General features: G+C 30.8%; 2 protein-coding genes across 3 annotated transcripts in view; both read right to left on the reverse strand.

The window, feature by feature from the left end:
• Nucleotides 1–877: 877 nt before the first annotated feature.
• LOC140445212 (zinc finger protein 277) lies at nt 878–7,609 on the reverse strand. Its single transcript, XM_072537106.1, has 6 exons — nt 7,502–7,609; nt 7,222–7,420; nt 6,467–6,699; nt 6,051–6,362; nt 5,548–5,875; nt 878–1,032 (listed from the first exon to the last, which is right to left on the reverse strand). The coding sequence occupies exons 1-6, from the start codon at nt 7,518–7,520 to the stop codon at nt 969–971; spliced, it is 1,155 nt and encodes a 384-aa protein (XP_072393207.1). The 5' UTR covers nt 7,521–7,609; the 3' UTR covers nt 878–968.
• Nucleotides 7,610–9,953: 2,344 nt separating this feature from the next.
• The window catches only part of LOC140445213 (PP2C-like domain-containing protein CG9801), a 38,082-nt gene continuing 25,957 nt past the window's right edge, over nt 9,954–22,078 (reverse strand). For both annotated transcript variants that reach the window (XM_072537107.1, XM_072537108.1), the window contains 3 exons: nt 20,304–20,981; nt 17,879–18,235; nt 9,954–13,405 (listed from right to left, as the gene is read on the reverse strand). In XM_072537107.1, coding sequence (XP_072393208.1) covers nt 13,143–13,405; nt 17,879–18,235; nt 20,304–20,981 — 1,298 coding nt within the window. In that variant the 3' untranslated portion in view covers nt 9,954–13,142. The remainder of the gene's footprint in view (nt 13,406–17,878; nt 18,236–20,303; nt 20,982–22,078) is intronic.

Below are 22,078 nucleotides of genomic sequence, written 5' to 3' on the forward strand. Positions count from 1 at the left end.
TAACAAACTAAAGTTGATTAATATCAACAGATACAATGATGACAAACAAACGAATATAAAGAATATTCTGATGAACATGTCCAGTTTCTGACAGTTTATATTAGGATAACAGAAACGCGAGGAGGTATTTTGAAGTTTTGTGCATTTGCAAATTTTAATTTCAATTGACTGATTATACTGGATTTGAACGAAAATGTTCAGTTTCTGATAGTTTGTATTAGGATAATAGAAACGCGAGGAGGTATTTTGAACTTATTTTAGCCTTTGTAAATTTTAATTGCAATGAACAGCATATACTCGATAAATCATTTGAATGAAAATGTTCTGTTTCTGACAGTTTTTATTAGGACAGCATAAACGGGAGGAGGTATTTTGAGCTTCTTTGTGCCATTATAAATTTAAATTTTACCGGACTGTGTATGTCTTTTGAATGAACATGTACCGTTTCTGACTGTTTGTATTAGGATAAAAAAAATTAACTATAACTGACCAAAAGCTGAAACCAACTGACCATTCAGACGGTATAACTATTTTTACGAAATTCGATCAATGATGTGCCAACATCCCAGCCCAGAGCTGCATAATATACTCAAAACTGGATACTTTTTCTATCCCGATTTTCTCTCTTGCTTATTCGGATCGTTGGCAAATATACAGAATTTATTTTTTACTGTCAAACACACAATGAGGGTTGTTTTTTGCTCTTGGTCCCAACCCCAAACTATTTTTAATAGTTTTTCATCCATTTTTTATCTTTTGAGATATATTCTTAACATATAACTATAATACCCAGATAATTATGTACATAGAAAATACATAATATATTAAAAAAATTAAAATCAGACAAGAAACAAAAAATATTAAATCACTTTTCGTATTTTATGGTTTATTTATATTATAAAACATTAATAACAAAAACAGCTGACAATAAATTGATATAAATACACATTTGCTATATTTCTGCACTTTCAGTCTTCTACATCATCAATCAAATAGAGGAAAGCATCATTTTCATATGTGGGAAAATAAAACCTAAAAAAATATATCACATACTTTATAAAAAGCATCAAAGTATATTATTATCTTTATATTTATATCGTGCAAAATTGTCTACCAAATTATTTTAAACCTTACTTAAATCTGACAATTACAACTTCAAGGTTATATTTGAAGGACCGTTTTAATAATACCTTGTATATCAATAAATCTACCCATACAAATGAGTCCATGGTTCTTTACCCGTGCGTCATTAATACCTGGCGAGATAAAACACATACTTTTATCATGCTTTCACACATGAAACTAAAGACAAACCAGCTACCACCTGTTATTAAGTAAAAACACATGTTATTTTTATGAACGCTCTAGACTCAATAAATAGAAAAGAGATACGTACAAAAAAGATTTGTCTTGGGGACGTTTTTAGATTAAGGACATACAATTTATAATTTTTTTGGTTTGTTTACTTGTGGGTGTCAGTTTATTGGATTTTTTGCTGTTTTCTTTTTGTCCCATTTTGCATTTAGAAGTTATTTATATTACACAAACAGTTAGTTATTATTAGTTAACAGTTAGTTTCCACAACTAATTGTATATTGGAGTTTGAAATTTCATGGTAAGTGAATTTTGTTTTGCCATTAATTTACATACAAAGTTAGAGTAGAGTAGCGTAAATTTTTATTTGCATCAATTTTAACATAATTGAGCAAATAACTTCACATTATTAATTACAGATTAAATATATATATATATATATATATATATATATATATATATATATATATATATATATATTTAGACATCACACATTAAAATTTATTAACATTACAAATTAAATATGTTGATCAGGGAGAAAGATAGGCCACAGAATAGGGCAGAGAGTCCAGACAGAATGTCAACTAGGTGTTGAAAAACCTTTCTTTTAAAAGCTCTATAGTGTGTTTCCTGTTGTCAGATGGTAGACCATTATAAAATTTAACACACGCATACAAAGGACTTCTCTCTGTTATAGACAATCTGTAAGTGGCAAATTCAAATTAAGGCTTCTTGCATTATACAGTAGAACCTCGATTATCCGTCTCTCTATTAACCGTCACCTCTGTTAACCGTCAGTGTTCATACATAAGTTATATTCAGCACATAAGTAAAAATTTAGTCCTAAATTCATTTTGTTTGAGCATTGCGATCAGCCAAACGAAATTCGTTGAAATATACACCTGCAGTTATGCCACCACCACATTATTTTATGTAAATAATTTTTGTTCTTATCAAGGGCTCTGGATTAAATTTCAATGTAAATAGGTAGTAATAAATGATACCGTGCTTTTAGAGTTCTATTTTTAGAATCGCAAACAGAAAATAAAAACCCACAGCACAATAATTATTACAGTCAATATCTGTGTGTCACCATAATTCAGTTTGATTCAAATTCGAACATTGATTGTGTCACTTAGTCCTTTGATTCATTAAGTTTTGAAAAATGGAGCCTTCCACATCTGGAGCATCAAAAAGAAAACGTGTTGTTTTGTCAATTGAAAAAAAAAAATAGAAATTATCGCATAACGAAAGAAAGGTATTTCTGCTATCGTATTGAGCAAAAAGTATAATGTTCCGAGAACAACAATCTCAAAGAAAAATGCTGAAGGAATTGAAAAGTATGGCTGGGGTGGCGATGTTGATGATTGCAACTCACAAAGATTTGCGTAAAGAAGCTAGAGAAGCTGCATCGCATACACAATTCATCGAGTGGAATTCTCGGCAAGAAGAAACAAATAAGGTACATTTGATGATTTTACGTCGATTAAGAAATTCAGCCGTTGCAAAATGTGAAGTAATAATAAAACAAACAAAGATTTCGGAATATTTTAAATCAAATTGATTCGACTGTACTAACATAAATCTCTCTTATATTGACAAATAAAACATACAAATAAAATTTGGGAGTTATGCTATGAATTTTTTTTAATGTTCTTTTAACCGTCTTTTCGATTATCCGTCATACCCTTGGTCCGATGCCCTGGCGGATAATCGAGGTTCCACTGTATTCATGATTGGGAGGCAGGTGACAAAACAAAGAAATTTTTTTAAAAGTGAACATAATACATTCAATTACATAGATGGCTGAGAAAGTGAGTATATTGAGTGATTTGAATCGGCCTCTACAGGATTCTCCCGCCTTTAATCCTAACATCACCCGGACTGCCTTTTTTTGGACTATAAAGACAGTTGAGCTATCTACTGCAGAACCCAAGAAGATTACTCCATATCACATAACAGAATAAAAGTTTGCATAATGTACTGATAGTAAAATCCCTTGGTCTAGATAGCTTTTTAACACTCTTAATGAGTAGCAGTCTCCATTCAGTTTTTTTGTTGTATTTTGTATTTGTTTCCCTTAATTCAAATTCTGGTCAATATGAAGACCAAGAAATTTAACTGATTCCGTGTTTTGTGATAGAAAATTAATTGTATCTGGAAACTGTTCTCGTGACTGGCTGGTTCTAAAGTAGACAAAAACTGTCTTATCAGTATTAAGCAACAACCGATTTCCATTGAACCACTACTGTTCAGCCTTGCTCATTTGCTCTGCCACTGTGAGGAGTGTTTCTAAAGTTTTTTCCCGGAAAAGCACATTTGAGTCATCAGCGAAATTTACAAGGTTTAAGGGACTACTAACCACCGCATTTGGAAGGTCGTTTATATAGACCAAAAGGAGAAAAGGCCCCAATACACTTCCCTATGGTATGCCTAATTTTAAATTGATTGGTTCAGAGTAAACCTTACATTCCCTTTTCTCCAGACATACCTTTGCGACCTATCTGTGAGAAATGACTTTATCATTTTAATGTTGGTCCCTGTATTCCATAAAGATGTAATTTTTGTAATAAAAGAACATGATCTAGGCTATCGAAAGCATTAGATAGGTCCAAAAAAGCACCTAGTGTTTTCGTCTTTGCCTCTAGTTTTTCTAAAATTTTTAATATAAAATCATAGGTAGCTGTCTCAACAGATCCCCCTGCGAGAAAACCGTGCTGTGAACTACTAAATAAGTTGTTTGTAGTAAAAAAAGTTGTGTAGTCTGAAATATATTGCTTTTTCGAATATTTTTGAGAATGATGGAAGAAGGCTTATGGGTCTATAGTTTTCCATCTTAGTAATATCACCTTTTTTATGTAGTGGCCTGAAAAATTGCCAGTTTTAAACTTTGAGGAAATTTACCTTACCTGAAAGCAGCATTAACTATAAAAGAACGAGGAAGAGAAATCTCTGATGAAACATATTCAATTAAATTGGTTGATATTACATCATAACTAGAGCTATGCTTGTTTTTTAAGTTATTTAATATTTGACTTATTTCTTTCTCTGAAACAGGAGTTAAAAACATCCAATGATTATTTTGTTTGATATTAATGTGAAAATTTTGTACATGCTTTATTTTCTTTACAGCTTCTGGCGCTGCATTTGCTATAAATTGATATTTTGTTAGAAAGCACCTGGGGGTCACCCTCCAAACAGAAATTACCTTGATTTTTGGAATTACCCTTAATCTCTTTTACCAATTGCCAAGCCATTTTAGTTTTATTTTCGCTATTTTCAATTTGTTCTTTATAACAATTTTTTCGAGATTGAGTAAGTAAAGAATTGTATTTGCGTTTTTCTGTCCTGTAAATATCTTTATAATCAACATTATTGGTAGAAAGTGTCAACAAAACATCAAGCTTAGATTTACAATGTTTTATATCATCATTTTTAAAGTACTTTTGTGATTTTTTTTATTTGCTGTATTTATCTCATTGGGTGGAAAACATTGTATAAAAATTTTCTGAACAATATTAATAAAAGCATCCCACTGATTATCTACTTCTAATGCCTCAAAAACAGATACCCAGTCTACATTACCTAACATGAATTTAAAAAAAATGTTTATTCCCCTTGCTAAATATTCATTTTTTTTTAATATATTTGACTCAAATTCATTTAATTCAAATTTTACCTTTTGAGCAGTATGATCAGATGTATGAGGATTGAATACAAGAGAATCAAATATGTCAAGATTTGTAAAAATATTATCTATACAAGATTTTTTGTTACCTTATATGCGTGTATAGTCTTTGATAGAAGGTTTAATATCAAAGGAGCTCAAAAACATTTTTAAAGTGCCACCTCGTACCCTTAAGCAGCATATCTAAGTTAAAATCACGAGTTAACCTGTGCACACGGTTAAGGAATGGTTTTGTTTAAGTTTCCACAAAAGTGAAAGAAATGACAAAAAAATATAGTTTATTGAATTTTTTAGATTATGCCTGGAAAATCTATTACATACATTCAATATGTTGCAACAATATTATTTGAGCTAAATAATGTTTCATTTTTTTAATAATTTTACTATTACCTATTACATCAACACACTGTACATGTTATTGTATATTTAATTATATTTGCTGTTACCTGGAGTAAATTTCTGATTTATTTCATATGCTGTAAATGATGACGCATGGGTAAAGAATCATGGACTCAACTGAATATTATAGTTATACTAAAACTTACTCAGGTTGATCAAAAATCTTTAAGTCTGGAATTTTATAATGATTTTCTTCCATTAAATGCATTTGTAAATCTAAAATAATATTAAATTTCTTGTCACAATACAAACACTTGTTTTGGTGCATCTGCTTTCTTATATAATTGATTAATTTTACTTTCTGATAATAATCTAGATCTTTAGTAACATCTACGAAGCTAAAATCATGGTCGCTCTCCATATGAAGACAAATCACGTTAATATCTGTTTCTTTACTTTTGCAGAACAAACATGTGATTAAATCTTCTTTTTCATTCCAATCTGAATACTCCTCATCTGCATTTGCTTCTGATTCTACAAAAGAAATAGTATAAACTTATATAAGTTACAAAGAACAGATCTAGTAGATCCACAATTATAGTAACTAGCTTTGCAGATTTTATGAGTACCCACTGATAAGGTCAAAATGATAAAGTAATATTGGAATCACTTTTATAATGAGACACATATATGAACACATTTATCATACCTTTATTCACTGCATATCTATCATTTTCCTTCTGAATAGTCTTCCATGTTTTATTCTCTTCTAAGTAATTTACAATATAGTACTTATCATACTCCTCATTTTTAGGATTGATCCTTTTGTGTAGCTTTTTTCTCATGTGTTCTTTTAAAACATGTCTATCAGGAAAAGTCCTTTCACAATATATACACTGTAGTGCTGTCATTTTGCTCTCAATTTTATTTATTAGTTCATCAACAAACACAAGATTTTGAGGGTTTCCTAATTGTAGATTATGTTGTGAGGAAAGATGTTCAAAATAACCAGGTCTTGGCCCTAAAAACAAGTTTTATTAATAAAATGAAATTGTATGTGTGTGGATTTTGCTTTTAAATTTTTTGGATTCCATATTTCATTAAAAATATAGTTGGTACACATACCTTCATATTCTAGTTTACACATCAAGCAAGACCTACTAAAATTTTTATTATTTCTTTCATATTCCTGAATTTTTATAGCATAATCCAATTTTAGTTTGTGTCTTACTTCTTTATCTTCTTTTAATAAACTTGACATTAGATAATATTTTTGGCCTGTCGAATCTAAGCTAAGAGATGGAATAATTTGTTCTAAAGAATTCTTTTGAAATTTTTTATGCCAATAAGAAACATACCTAGAAAAAACATACTGGTATAGATTAAAAGAGTTAATTATTAAGATATATTTAATACTGGATGTAAGATTTATATTTTTTATTTACTTATTTGCAAGTTATATCAACCCTTTTGGTTATTAAAGCCAAATACAGAGGTTGAATAAATATATAACTTTAATAAGATTGATATACCAAACAAAAGAAAATAAAGTGTTTAGTAGTATTTATTTATCACATCGACTCAGCAACAGATTAAAAATTATCACTAAAAAGAGCTTCCTGTTGCTAGTTTTATTGTTAAAATTGTGCTTGCATGAGAGGTGCGAGATGCATAAGCTCCTAAAAAGTTATTGACCCATCTTATAGTTGTTTTATGTGAAAGTGACTAGTGTAGTCTTTTAAAATACAATAGACTGTGGCCATTGATTATATTCTGTTTGTTATATAACATTCATAGATATGCAAGTATCCATCCATGTAAAATTTATATACACTCAATGAACACTATATAGTTCAAAAATATTATCAGATAGTACATACTCATGTAAATTATCTATATTTTGCACATCTTCAATTACTACACTATGAACATCGAATATATGAGCAAGGAACATCGGTAAAGACAGTTTGAGATTAAAACGATCCTCACAGAATAAACACTGTGTTTCTACATCACTTTGGAGGTCACTGTACTGGCTTTCCTCAAAAACCAAGGGGCCAAATACATTTTTTGAATCGTCTAAAAGAAAGTCTGTTAGAATGAAGTTCAATAAAAAAATAGTATATAAAGGATTTTTTACTAAAAATCGTATTGTTTTACCTGGTTGTCTTAAATCCATTTTAGTTGTTTTTAAAAACTAGTTATTAAAAAATCATTATTTACTTCTGAATTCTAAAAAATCTATAGCTATATTCTACTTCTTTTTTGTAAAATCAATAAACGTCATTTACTTTGGCCTCTTTTGTAGGTGTATTCAGAAACAATAATAAATTATAGAATTCAAAAGTTAATTTTCATTCATGCTTAAGCTTTAGTTAAAAATAAATTACATCGATGATACTGCAATATTTTCCTTATAATATATAATTATTGGCATTGGCTGTATGTAGAATTTGCTGTAACTTTTTGCTATTTTAGAAACTGTTGCTTTGGGACACCAGTTTTTTACATAAATTCACAGACCATACATACTCTCATGGTTTGTGCATAAATTCATGTTATTAGTTTTCTTTTTAATCTGAATTGTTGTTTTCAAAAGATTTAACATTAGAAAATTATCTTGTGGTAGTTCTATTTCCTTCTGAATCATTTACTAAATGGTTTCTATATAATATCTCGTCGTCCTGATCTGCAAACTGCGTAACTCCACAATTCTCTGATAATGAGTTAAGATATTACTGCCATCTGTTTCAAAAAGTCCCTAGTTAACGTTAAGAACAGGAGGAAGTGCATATATTTCTACCAGATAAGTACAAGTCACTGTTTTGAAAGTGTTGTTTACCGTTATTTTGAAATATTTAAAGAAAAAGTTGGTGATACGTAGTATTAAATACTTATTAAACAATATACAAATATTAGTGATATGTGTATCTAGAAAATATTTCCGTTTTACCATCTTATCTTTTAAAATGGGAGATACGTAGTATTCGTATTAGTCATATTGCTATAAAATGTGGATTTACGAAGTCTTCGGAAACCGAATATCTTATTATTTCAATTTTGACAGAATACAATATTCCCTTTATATCGAAAGCAATCAGAGATAAAGTAAAGGTTTAATCTAAAAAGATGTATGAATAAAAAAATGTATTCCTCTAGATTTATTCTTTTACATATTGGATGTTTAGTTTTCTATTAAGTCGCCAAATATGACGTTAAAAAGAGAAGCTAGAGATGAATTAAACAAAGATACTAAATCCAAACACACAGTATTTTCTATTCGTCCATGTATTACAAAGTGAAGTTGGCAGTACATAATTTTACACTTTGTAATAATAAAGATAAAGGGTTTTGATTTTTGTGGAACGAATGTGAAGGGAACTTGACTGCCAATGAGTTTTCAACAATAATTGTCTATTTCATCTCTAACCTATTGAAAACGTCTGCACCATCTAACACCATAATATTGTATAGCGACGGCTGCAACTATTAAAATAGAAACTGCATTCTGGCAAACAGCTTGTTAAATCTTGCCTGTGAAGAAAATATAGAAATTATTCAGAAATTTCTTTTAAAGGGGCATACTCAAATGGAAGTTGATTCTGTTCATTCAACAATTGAGAGAAAATTAAAGAAGAGGAACATTAATGTACCAGCAGTTTACATTTCTGTTTGTGAAACTGCCTGCAAAGACACTTATTCTACAGAAGACAATAAGTCTAAGACAATATTATATATTGGAAAATGTTGGATGTCAGAAGAAATACCAAGTTTGAAGTGATACCATTTGATAATTTACCATCGCTCTACAGCGAAAGAGTAAAAAATTCTCTGAAAAAAATACAATCATCTTCAAGCTTATCACAAATAAACACTTCGAAAAATGTTTTGTTTATTTTAGTTTATAATGTTTATTTTGATCCTTTTTATTTCTCAAATAAACCTAATTTGTCAGACATTGTTTGCATTTATTTTCCAAACGATGGTGTCAAGTAGAACCAGAAAACCAGCTTATTGGTTTTGAATTTAACATTTATTAATCAAACTATTATTATTATTTACATTTTTGAATTTTGCAGTAAACTTTCTCATGTTCGGTATGCACTTTTAATGAAATGAAAAATTCGTATCTCCAAGTTCATTACTAAGAAAACTACGTATCTACAAAAAAAAATAAAAAATAAACAAAATATACTATAATTTGACTAACAGTTGTAAAAAAGAAACAATCTAGAACCAGTACAGAAAAAATTGGACGAAAATAACACATTTACGTCGAAGGAGATAGTTTTTTGTGTCTCCTGTAAAATTTGGACACATGGAATTACGCAGTTTACAGATTAGGTCGACGATGTATATCTCTAGTCTCTATTATCAATTTATACCACAAAGCCACAGTGCCGTGCCAAATCTTATGATTCATTAGAATAAAACAACTATTTGTTTGGATAATTTATTTGAACATTAAAAGACAACGAAAACATACAAAAGTAACAAAGAAAAATAACAATTGGGGTTTTCTGTTGTAAAATCGAGGAAAAATTCCTTTTTGTTTTCTTTTAGACATACAAAAAAAGTTTTAAAAACTTAAAATTCAACGAACACTTTACGATTACGAATAGATTAATATAAAAAATATTTCATCACTATAAAAATACTTTTAAGACAGTGACGTAGAAATACGTTTGATTCATGCCAAAGCAGATATTGCACTTAGTTTTCGCCAAAAATGGACTAATGAAATCGTGACGTCACAGTAGGTGTGCAGAGCTTACGAATATTTACAAAGAAATTATCAAACATACGTAAAATACATGCAAATTAAAACGTTATCTTTAAATTCACAAACAATTTAGGAATGTTTAAATTAAATTATGTATTATAGACTTTTATCTATAATTACAACTTTAATTGAAAAAATTAATCCCCTCCACCTATAAGATGACGTCATATTTCATTAGTTCATTTACAACTTCACATACTTGTATGCTGAATATAGTAACAACTAACCCAATTTAAATTTTTTATTTAATAATATTTTATGTGTGTAGAAAGCTTCACAAAGAATGATTTACACTCTTTTACATCATACATTCATTAATCAGATATTGTACATGATAGTGCGTTAAATCAGACTGTTATGGTGATCATGTAACATTAAATAAGGTTTTCAATGTAAGACATCCTAACAAATAAGTAAAAGTCTCTGTTTTCAATTTGTTGCAATTTTTGGTTGTTCTATAAAATGTTTGTTATAGATATAGATAACAGCGAACCATTTTTATTTGTAGTTACAATTCTGTATTACATTTCATACAGGAAAATGTTTATTTTGTTATAATTTTTTTACAATTGTCAAAAAATTTACTTACATCGGTATTTTCAAGGCACTTATTTATTTCTAGAAGCTATTATATGTGTTATTGATGGTCCGTATTTGGCAGTATGTGTAGATTTGTGTGCAGCAATGAGCGTTTTAACTTTTGAAGTTCTGTAGTGAGCTTAAAACTTAATTTCCATAATTGGTAGTACTATTCCTCAATAAAATAAGATTAAAACAATGAACATAACTGACTTACTGAATTACTTAAAACGACAAAAAATACGACAAGAGTCGACAACAGTCTTTAAAATCTATAAAACATTAATTTCAATTATTTCCATTAATTCTAATTTTTTGTGAAGCCTTCTTTACTTTACCATTTCAGCAAAATCTCCATCCATTGGACGTGGCCGCAATAAGACTGAATTCCCATATGTCATGTGACAGAATAACTGTCAATACACCGCAGAACGTCAATTTATACAAGAAACGAACCATGTCGTTGTCAATGACGTACTAAATATTCATATTACAGTCAGACCTATTTTTCTGGAGCTTTATCCCTAATTACCGGATACAAAGATTCAATTTTTAAGATTGGCGTTTTAACAAGCCATCCGATTTAATATAAAAATAAAATTCTGAACAAAATGAACACATTAACTTATTATATATTATTAATAATTTTAAAAAATATAATCACATTAAACTTGGGTAAAAATATAACAGGATTTTTCAAATAGAACCCTTCTTCTTCTTAACATGCCATACACCAAAGTGCGTAGGCGACTATCTCATTACTAGAATTCTGTTCTTGGCGGCGTGACACAGCTCGCCTGTATTGTGTATTCCTGTCCATTCTTTAATATTCCTTAACCAGGATAATTGTTTGCGACCGGCTCCTCTCCTACCTTCGATCTTCCCTTGTAGGATTAACTGTGGTATTTCATATTTTGCTCCTCTCAATATGTGACCAAGGTAACCAATCTTACGTTTTTTAATTAATTTAAAGAGTTCTCTTTCCACGCCGGCTTTCTTAAGGACGTCACCGTTTCGAACTCTATCCACCCAAGGTATGTGCATCATTCTTCTTAATGACCACATTTCAAATGCTTCAAGTTTGTTGATAGATGTTTTTTTCAAAGTCCACGTTTCCATGCCATAAAGCAAGATGGACCATATGTAGAAATAGAACCCATAAAGCTTGAATGCTATAAATTAAATTCATTGAACTGTAATAGTGATGATGCCATTAGAAGTCACTTTTTTGTTGAAAAGTTACCTTGAACAGTTTGAAATATTTCAATTTACATTGTTTTTATCGATTGTACGCATTTAAGCAGGACTATCTGCTATGTCCTGGATTTTATAGTATAAAGGAGCCATAACCTTCTCTTTCTCTAAAAGACCGAGAAATAATCGTCTCTTATAGACCGAAAAATTAAATTTATTGTTGTGAAGAGTGTTGCCGACATTTTGGCAACTGTATGAAGGCTTATTACGATCATTATAATATAAATATAAATAATTTTTAAATGATGTATCAGGTATAGAACAGGTGACATATTGGTTTATATAATGTAAAAAATCTTGTAACGACTAGAGATGATGATTGTGGAATAATGTTGAACACAACATTAGTAAATCCATCTGCAAGTTTAATACAAGCATGTTTTACTTGTTTGTCGATGCTTTATGGCAATGAACTTATATAACTAGAATATAGATATATCAATTTATAGTGGCAATTATTTTACGATTTACGAGAAAAAAACAAACAGTATAGTTGAAATTTCACTTCCAATTTCTTCAAAACATTTAAAAACTTTGAAATTTCTTTTTTTATGAAAATCCAAGCACTAGTACATTAAAATTAATTAAAAGTTTCGGATTTAAAAGGTCCGGATAAGGCGAATTGACAAAATTGACATTAAATGGACATTCCCAACAAAAAATGTTCAAATCAGTTTTAGTATTAGTTATTAAATATTAACTGTGTTAATTTTGTTCAGTTGTACTCTAGAGCATTAAAAAGTTATAAAATAAATAAAACTTATACAATTATTTCTACTTCAATGATGATAGCAATTCCTCTATGTAAAATGCAAGATAATACTTCGTTTTTGGAATTAGCGTAATGCGTAAAAAGATAATTATATTATCGGAGGTATCATATCAGAATTCGAATGAGGTTAGACTAGTCTAGTACCACAATTTACGCAACAAACGGTAGTTTTTGTCTTAACGACACCTTTGAAAATTAAAGGGAACTAATTTACCGCCATGTTGAAACGAAAAAGTTAGAGGTGGACTAAATCGTTACTGTGTAACGAATGGTTGAGAATAAACTCACCCCTAGATAATAATGACAGCACTGCAACAACTACATATGCGTCACTTAGTCATAGACGAACTGTTCGTTACATATACTGTGCTAGTACTACAAAAGAAGTCTTAGAAGTTTTCCATAGGTGGACTTTAGTGAGCAAAATTATTTCCTACGTTATAAGCCACAACAGTTACGTGATCCAGTTTTCCAGGAAGATTCTGCACTCGCTCTAGTCCTTTTTTCCTTCGGATTTTCTTCTCTTGGTTATTGACTTCGACCAACACGCCGCTTTTGTTATCGAAGTAAAGATCTGGATCTTCTAGAGTATGGCGTTTGGCTGATGTTATGCTCATCGTGTAGCTGATCAGGTTTTCACAGAGTTTCCTGGCTGAGGTGCACGGAGCATCTTTGCCTAAAATTAAACAATATTTTAAAGGGCTTTTTACACACAAAGAAGAGTTTAATCAAATATTACTGTAAAAACTTTTATTTAAAAACTATTAACTAAATATTAACTTTGTTAATACATATTTGTTGTTAAATTTAAATGATGTTGTAGTTTTAAACAGATTTACATCATGGCAACGCAAGACTCATAGGGGGCTTGCCAACCCAAGATAAGGTATCTCTATGTGTCCTCAATAGCAACTGAGGACCCAGCCTTCTCTTGGATTGGCAACCCTCTGGAAGTCTTGCGTTGACATGATGTACATCTGTTTAAAACTATAAAATCATTTAAATTTAACAACAAATATGTATTAATTAACAAAGTTAACATGCTTTTACACTTTTTTACTTTTAAACTGTTTTTACACACATATTTAATGACTTCAGTCATCGGTACCTGGTAACTACACTGATGATGGACTTACTAGACCGAAAACGTTCTGTAATGTCAACGGAAGGGCAATTTTAGAATATATACCTTTTATAAAGGATTTTTTAAATTAAAGTTTTTATGATTCATGGTATATAGCCAACCACAGGAATTTCATTTTCCTTGTGGAAATATTACTTTAAAATCAAATATTTTAAAAAGATCAGTAACATTTTTTTGTAAAACATTTTAGCATTTAAAGAGATTTATTTTTGATTCTGATTTTCAACAGTGAATAACTAGAAAACTATTGACTTACATATAACAAAAACTGATCTATTTTAATACCAACTTTTTGAGAATTTTTATGTTCCCGTCGTATGTAATATACGTCCGAGAGAGTCTGGGACCTCGATGTATTTGGGGATCAAGGATGTGATTATCGTTGGTGAGGACCTTTATTCATTTTGAAGTCAATTGCACTGTATTCAATTATCTGTTCTAATTTGTTTTGATATTTTTATTGTTATAAAATATAATGAATAATTGATTATTCACAGTATTTTAGGTTTTGTCCTGAAGCTATTTTCTTGTGGCATTTTAATCCAACTATTACTTTTAATGGGAATAAGCCACAGCTTAAGTTTAAAATAAGTTTATTGACGTTTCAATTTCCACTTCGGAAATCGTTCTCAAAATACAAAACATTAATAAATTAAACAGATTTTGTGTTTGTCACTTTTTTTATCAGTATTTTTTAGGTGTGATTCATTACACAAAAAATTGTGATATTGACAAAAATTTGACACGACAACTATGTAAATAACACCAACCGTTTCTAACTGTCATTTGCACTCGATAAATTAAAGGTAAATAATTAGCGTACTGGTTTTTCAATAATTTTTAAAGTAAATTATGGTTTTTTGAGTACCAAAAAATTGGAAAAATATTGTTAGGGTCTTTTTAAGCAGTTGGTTGTACTCTTAGAGTAAGGAATTTTACTCGTCAACGTTGACTTATTAGAAAGGGCCTCGCTTCACTGATCTCTGACGTCACAAGCCCCGCCCATCTTCGTCTCCACTCCGCGCTCCGGTAATGCCACCGCCTCGTGATGACGTCATAGATTGAATACAGTAGAACCTCGATAGGTTAAAGTCCTCAGTAAAGTAGATCAGCATTTATACGAATGAAGCGACTCCTAACGTGCAAAAATCTAAATTTGGAGATCAGACTACGTACCATTCGCTGTTATATATTTTCAATATTACTATATGGAGCTGAGACTTGGACATTAAAAAAATGCAATTTAAAAAGAATCGAGGCTTTCGAACTCTGGTTATACCGCAGAGTCTCAAAAATATCATGGACTGATAGAATTACAAATAAAGAAGTACTGGAGAGGGTTGGTAAAGAAACAAAACTAATCACCACTATACAAACCAGAAAACTGGAATACCTAGGCCACGTGATGAGGGGACCAAAATATGAAATTTTGAGACTCATCATACAGGGAAAGATTCAAGGAAGAAGATCTCTTGGCCGACGGCAGAACTCATGGTTGAAGAATCACGTGATTGGTATCAATGCAGATCGATTGATTTGTTTAGAGCAGCAAGCTCAAAAATATAAATAGCCATTATGATTGCCAACCTCCGTAGGGAGATGGCACTCTAAGAAGAAGAAGAAGAAGAAGAAGGTTAAAGTCCAAGCGAAAAACCAAATATTTTAAGTTATAGAGGTTTTCAGTTATCAAGGCTCTATGTTGGGATGGATTAATATAGGTCAGAACTTCAATAAAATATATATAGGCATTTATTATACACTACATTACTAAATACACTACATTCATTTATTATACAAGTTACATAAAGTTAAAGCAACAATTAAATGTATAGTTTACTAAAAACAGTCTGCGATTTTCTTTTATAGCACTTTTTTCTTAGTTGATTGATACGCTCGTAGATGAAGTATGTGGGTCGTCGTTAAATTCATCGTCTTTATCACTTTCAATACAGTTGTAAACTAATTCCAATATTTCTTCCTCTGTTAACGTCTCTGCGCAAGTAACGAAGTCGTCAAAAGAAGTCTTTAACCCAGACATGTGGTTATTCAATTCTTCAGTTACATTATTATCTTCCTCTTCAATGATTTCTTGAGGCTCTGAAGAAAAATCACAGGTTCTAAAGCAGGTTTTTCGCTGTGAAGAGTGTTGCGTTTCGCCATGCTTTGTCCAACATCGTCATTGCTTGAAGAACATTAATAAAAGAAATCGTATTTTGCTCCATATCAGCTATCATTCTTCTAACAACTTTTTTTCTGTATAATGTTTTAAAATTTTTAATTATACCCTGATCCAATGGTTAAAGTTCTGATGTTGTGTTTGGTGGAAGAAATTGTACTTTGATTGCCTTTAATGGTGGTATGTCCCCGTGTGCTGTGTAGTTGTCGATGAACAGAATAATTTTTCTATTTGAAGTTACCAATTGCTTATCTATATTAATAAGCCATTTTTAAAAAGTTCTGCTGTCATCCATGCTTTTTTATTAGCTTCATAATCCATCGGCAGTGATTTTAAGCCTGCAAAATACCGAGGTTTTTTTGACTTGCCTATAATTAAAGGTTCCAGTTTTTCTGTAAGTCCTTCCTTGCTGTGTTTTCATTTTCATTTTTGAATATTAATGTTTTGTCGGGAAGACATTTGAAAAATGTCCCGTTTCGTCAGCATTAAAAACATCATTAGGATCATAATTATTCACTAAATTATACAATTCAGATTTCCATTCTTGGCAGACTGATTTGCTTACGCTTGCACTTTCGCCGCACATTTTTTTAAAGGCTAAATCATGTCGTTTCTTGAAATTCTCTAACCAGCCATTGTTGGCTTTAAAATTATCGATTTTTAGTGAATTAGCGAACTCTACAGCTTTTTCTTTCAGTATGGGTCTTTTGTTTCGACACTGTTTTAACCACGTAAGCAAACACTTTTCTAAATTAGGGGATTCGGCAATTTTTCGTTTTTTACATTGAAGATTGTGTCCTGATTCTTGTTTTTTAAATAATTCAGCTCCTTTTTTAAGGATGATTGTTAATGTACTCCCGAGTATTCCAAACTGAGCCGCAACTTCTTTTCTTTTGAATCCATTTTTCACTGCTTCTATAGCTTTTAATTTAACAGCATATGTTAGCGTTGTTGATTTTCTTTTTGAACTAATTTTAAGCAAGTTATCACACAGTACGTAAAGCGATGTTTCTAGGAGAGTGATCAAAAACTTATGATACAGTAAGCTGTTGTCCTAATCCTAACCGCCGCAAATACAGCTTTTAAGAGATTCCAAGAAGAAAACAATAGGACATTTTATGTAGTTTACATTAAGTGAACACGAGCAAGCAATAAATATGACCGAAAGCACGTTCTTTCGAAATGACTCATGGGCAAACAATTTTATGTTATAGAGGTTGTGGAAAAATTTCTTTCTCTAAGTTACTGAGGGCCAATACTGAGATTATTTATTTAAGTTATAGAACTTGTGTATTTTAAGTTGTAGAGGTTTTAGGCTCCGATGGGAAGGGAATATATAATTTTTTGAAGTTATAGAGGTTTTTAAGTTATTGAGGTTTGAGTTATCGAGGTTCTACTGTATTAGTAGTAGATATACAAGGGGAGATCCCGGACACATCCTTATCACAGTACGAGAGATCCCGACCACATATATAAGGAGAGATCTCAACCACATCATAGTACGAGAGATCTTGACCACATATATAAGGAGAGATCCCGACCAACGTGGTCTGGAATTTTCAGAGAGATCCCGACCACCAGTGTCCTGGAATTGTCAGAGAGATCCCGACCAACGAGTAAAATTCACTACTCTAAGGTTGTACTGTGCTGAGGTAAAAATGTCATTGATAATGTGCAATCTGATGAACTTTAAAGGAAATAATGTATATTTATATATTTATCCCCTAATACTGTAGATTAATAAAGGAGTTTGTTGACCAAAATTATAAAAACCTACTGCCATTGCTTAGATATTTTCTACTTATAGCAATTAGTAAAAATTGCCTTACCTGATATGCCGTTCTTCAATATATCTTCCATCAACAACAACTGAAGATCGTATCTCTGCAGAGGAGTAATATAAGGAACCCCATCTTCGTTTCTGATTATAGGCTTAGAATTGGAACTTCTCATATCTATAGTAGTTTTGGATCGCAAGAATTTATACCCGGCTTCCATCCTACCAACGGTGCTGCTTTTCTCCTCCACTGTTTTCAAAGTTTTACTGGCGGTAGAAGGTGTTTTGGGCGTAACCGGTTTCCTGTTGGAATCGAAGGTTTCGGTTCGACTGTGACTAGAAGCTTGGCGCCTTAAACTACTGGCTTTGTTTTCTGCTACCGCAGGTGCGTGGGGTTGAGGCTTAACACCTAAAATTAGAGGCAGAAATTAACTAGATCAGTTGTTTTCCGGGTTTAGGTCATATCCACGTTTGCTAAAGACTTAAAGCATTCAAGCAAGTGCGAGTGCCCTACGTAGACGCGACTACCAACAGCCCGAGGACTGATTCATGTACAATTACTTAAATACTTATCGTATTCAGAGATGAACATACTTCCACAATTTAAGGTGATTTACAAAAATCATATTTTTTTCTTTTGACCAAAATTTTTCTCTTTTTTAAGGGTCATTCAAGATTTTTTCCTCTAAAAAATCGCGTTATATTTTGTTTTTTTTTTTTGAAAAAAGAGTTAATCAATTCACATTGAGTTATTTGGGTGGCTTTAATTTTTCCCAAATTATTTTCTCTTTTAATATCATAAAATCAAATGAAAAAAAAAATGTTGAGAAGGATTCAGGGGTCCATATAAATATTAGGGGGTCATTTTTATATTTCTTTTTGCTTTTTTTAATCTGGGTGCATATAAGAAGTTAAAAAATCTGTAAAATTCTTATTTGACAACCGTAAAAAAATATAAAAACGGCTTGGGGAGTGCCGAAAGAAGTGAATACTACGTATAGCGCGTTATTCCTATATTATGTGGGTTAATGAAATTTTATGTCTACTGAATTGGTAATATTTTGTATAATAATACCACACATTTAAGTGCTTTAAAATTTATAAAATCTTCTAAAATTTTTTCTTTAAAAATTTGGTTTAATGATTTTAGTAATTTTCGAAAATTGTTAAATATAATACGGAATTTATTATTCATTTACATTTTCATTATTATCTTGTATTTATGTTCAATTACTTTATTTTGATTATCATTATATTTCATTACAATGGATTTAAAAAACAAAAGATTTCTCTTAGTAGGGGAATCGGCCTCCAGCCATTCGCGTGAAAAGTAAAATAAGTAAATAGACGTGAAGATAGCCACAAGCCGTGTCTCTAATTTTTCCAAAGTTATTTTCTCCTTAAATATCATGAAATATAATGAAACAAATGTGTAGAAGTAGCCTATATATACTTGGGGGCCGGCCCACTTGTATAAATTGTTTGCATTTTTAAAAGTTTTTTTACAAATATCTGTGTGAATATAAGCGGTTAAAAAAGCTGTAATTAATTACTGTGAAATCCATAAATACCAAAAGTTGCTCCATTCGCCCCTGTCCCCGGCAACTCTTCTCTATGCTTTAACTCCAATGGATTTTAAATCGTCCTCAAATTTATAGAATCCCTTAAAGTTGATCATAACTCACATTAAGCTTATTTAAGTGACTCTAATTTTTTTGACTCTTTAAATATCATCAAATTAAATAAAAAAAAGGTTTAGAAGAATTCAGGAGTCCCTATAAATACTAAGAGGGGCCCATTTGCATATAATTTTTGGTTTTTTAAAGTTGTTTTTTAATTTTGGGAGAATATTAAGGATTTAAAAAATCTGTAAATGATCTGACATCCATGTTTGAGATTTGTATCCATTTTTGGATTTTTTAATGGTCTTTAATGTGTAATTTTTAGAAATTTGCACAATAAAGAAATTGTGTGCAAACTACTAACTGATAAGACGACGTTAATTCTGAAGTTTATCCAAGAAAGCTTTAATTGTATCGTTGATAAGCTGAAATTGAGTCAAAACGTCAGAATTAAATTAATAAAAATGTTTTCTGCTATTCTCATGAATGTAGATGTCAAAAACTTAATTTAAGTCGCTATAACATCTCATGGGTAGCTAGTATCCGAAGATATGAAGATTGAAAATAGAAATTAGAAGTTTCGCATTTTTCTAATCCTCCAAAAGTATTCACAACAGGATTGAGGAATGACCTACTTCTGTATTTTTTGGTTGTTTACTTGAATTATCCGAAATATTCATCAAGAGATATATAAAGATCGGTTATTGTTCTTGATGTCACTCTAGTCAGTATTTTAAAATGAAGTAAAGCAATTTGTACAAATAGTAAATAAAAGTTTAAATCAATTGAAGCGTATTTGATGATCATGATCATGATTATAATAATTATTAAAGCTAAAGTATATAATTTACTTACTTTTTTCTACTTTCGGCGATCCATCTAAGGAATTTTGACTCATAAAAGCTGCTATAAGCGGATTTTCGTACTCAGGATTTCTACTACTTAAGCTATTACTTTTACTACTGTCTACTATATTACTTGTTAGCTCTCTATTATAATCTTTATTAGCTGCTTCTGCTTCTGGTACATTTGAACTACTAACACTGGAATGTTCTACTACTGTATTATTCTTGCTCTGTATCGAAATGTTCTCTACAGAAGGGGAGGAAGACTTATCAGAAACAGTATTACTGTTTATACTAGATTTTTCTGTTGAGTTTGCGCCCGTTAGATCTCTAGTCTTAGATTTCCTAGGGGGCTTCACGGGAGGCTTCTGCCCGCTGCTTTCTAAATTTCTAACAGGTTTAACTACGGGAGCCTTAATTTCTACGGGCATTTGAGACTGTACAGGTCTTTGTCGCGTACTTGCTTTCCTCGCAGGAGGTTGATCGTTTTTGGTATTCACGGTAAATTTACAGACATTGGGGTCAAAATTGTCGGTAAGACCGTCGCTGGCCACCATTACGATATCGCCTTTCTGCAACGTCGTTATAGAGAGCGTGAGGTTGCTGAGTTCTGGATTGATGCCGTCTACAGGACCTAAAGCTCCTAGTGCGTCGCGCATGTCTCTGTTGGAGTTGATATCGTGGGAACCTAAGAGTCAGAAAATAATATATCAATTAAAGCGAAGTTTGTTTTAGGAATTGATAACAAGAAAGAGCACCCAGAGAGTTCAATTCTTTTGATACGCTGAGTAACTAGCATGACCAACATTTTCCTCTTAAGGGGAGTAAGCCACATGGCTTGAATCTGATAATAAAGTAATCTTTATTGTATATTACCAAAATAAATATGAAAAGTAAAGTTAAGAATATTTTAATATCCATCACAATGAGATAACATATCAAGCTTAGACCCAATTTTTAGATATAAATTTTTGAATAACAAGAACAAAAACATTATAAATCTAAAAACATGTTTAAAAAAATAAAAAATATTTAAATACTGATAAATGGTGTTTATTACATCAGGGTTAAGCTTTCTTTAAATTTTTTAAATGCAACTTAAAAGACACAGCTTTATGGTCAGTCACAATATTTATAAATACAGAGTGAAATACCTTGACTTGCTATAATAAATTAAATAGTTAAATTATAAGATCATTTCATATTCCATTATTAAGTAACTGATTATGTGTTAAACTTTAGTTGACTGCATTACAATTGAGGGCTTTAGAATAAAACAGATATAAGCATTGTCGTGATACGCAATGCTTATGTGTACAGAGTACACAAGAATACAAAACCCATTTATTATCACAGTTTGTTCGTGGTAATTATCTTTCACTTTATTATTTGCTTTATTATTTATCGTTTCTTAAATATCTCAGTTTACTTTGTATTTTTGTATTTGAAATTTTGGTGTTGTTTTCTATAAAAACTTATTTTGAATTATCGAAGAAACGTTATTTATTGTAGTTGTACATCGTACCTATTGTCTTCGTATCTTTTTATAAGGTAGGTTAAAACTTTAAAATTTCATTGTGTATTAACGTAATAATTTTATTGATGAAATTTTAGAATGCCAGGCACAGGTTGTAGTGTGAAGGAAAGATATTAAAAAAATGGAAAAAATAGTTATGTAATTCGGTAATTAATTCAATAGTTAATCCAGTATTGATGGAAATTCAGTATACGCGACAAATTTTCAGTGTAAAATGGAAATTGAAGTCCTAGATTTACGTAAATCCT

The sequence above is a fragment of the Diabrotica undecimpunctata genome, chromosome 7 (genome assembly GCF_040954645.1).
Source record: "Diabrotica undecimpunctata isolate CICGRU chromosome 7, icDiaUnde3, whole genome shotgun sequence".
Taxonomy (NCBI): Eukaryota; Metazoa; Arthropoda; class Insecta; order Coleoptera; family Chrysomelidae; genus Diabrotica; species Diabrotica undecimpunctata.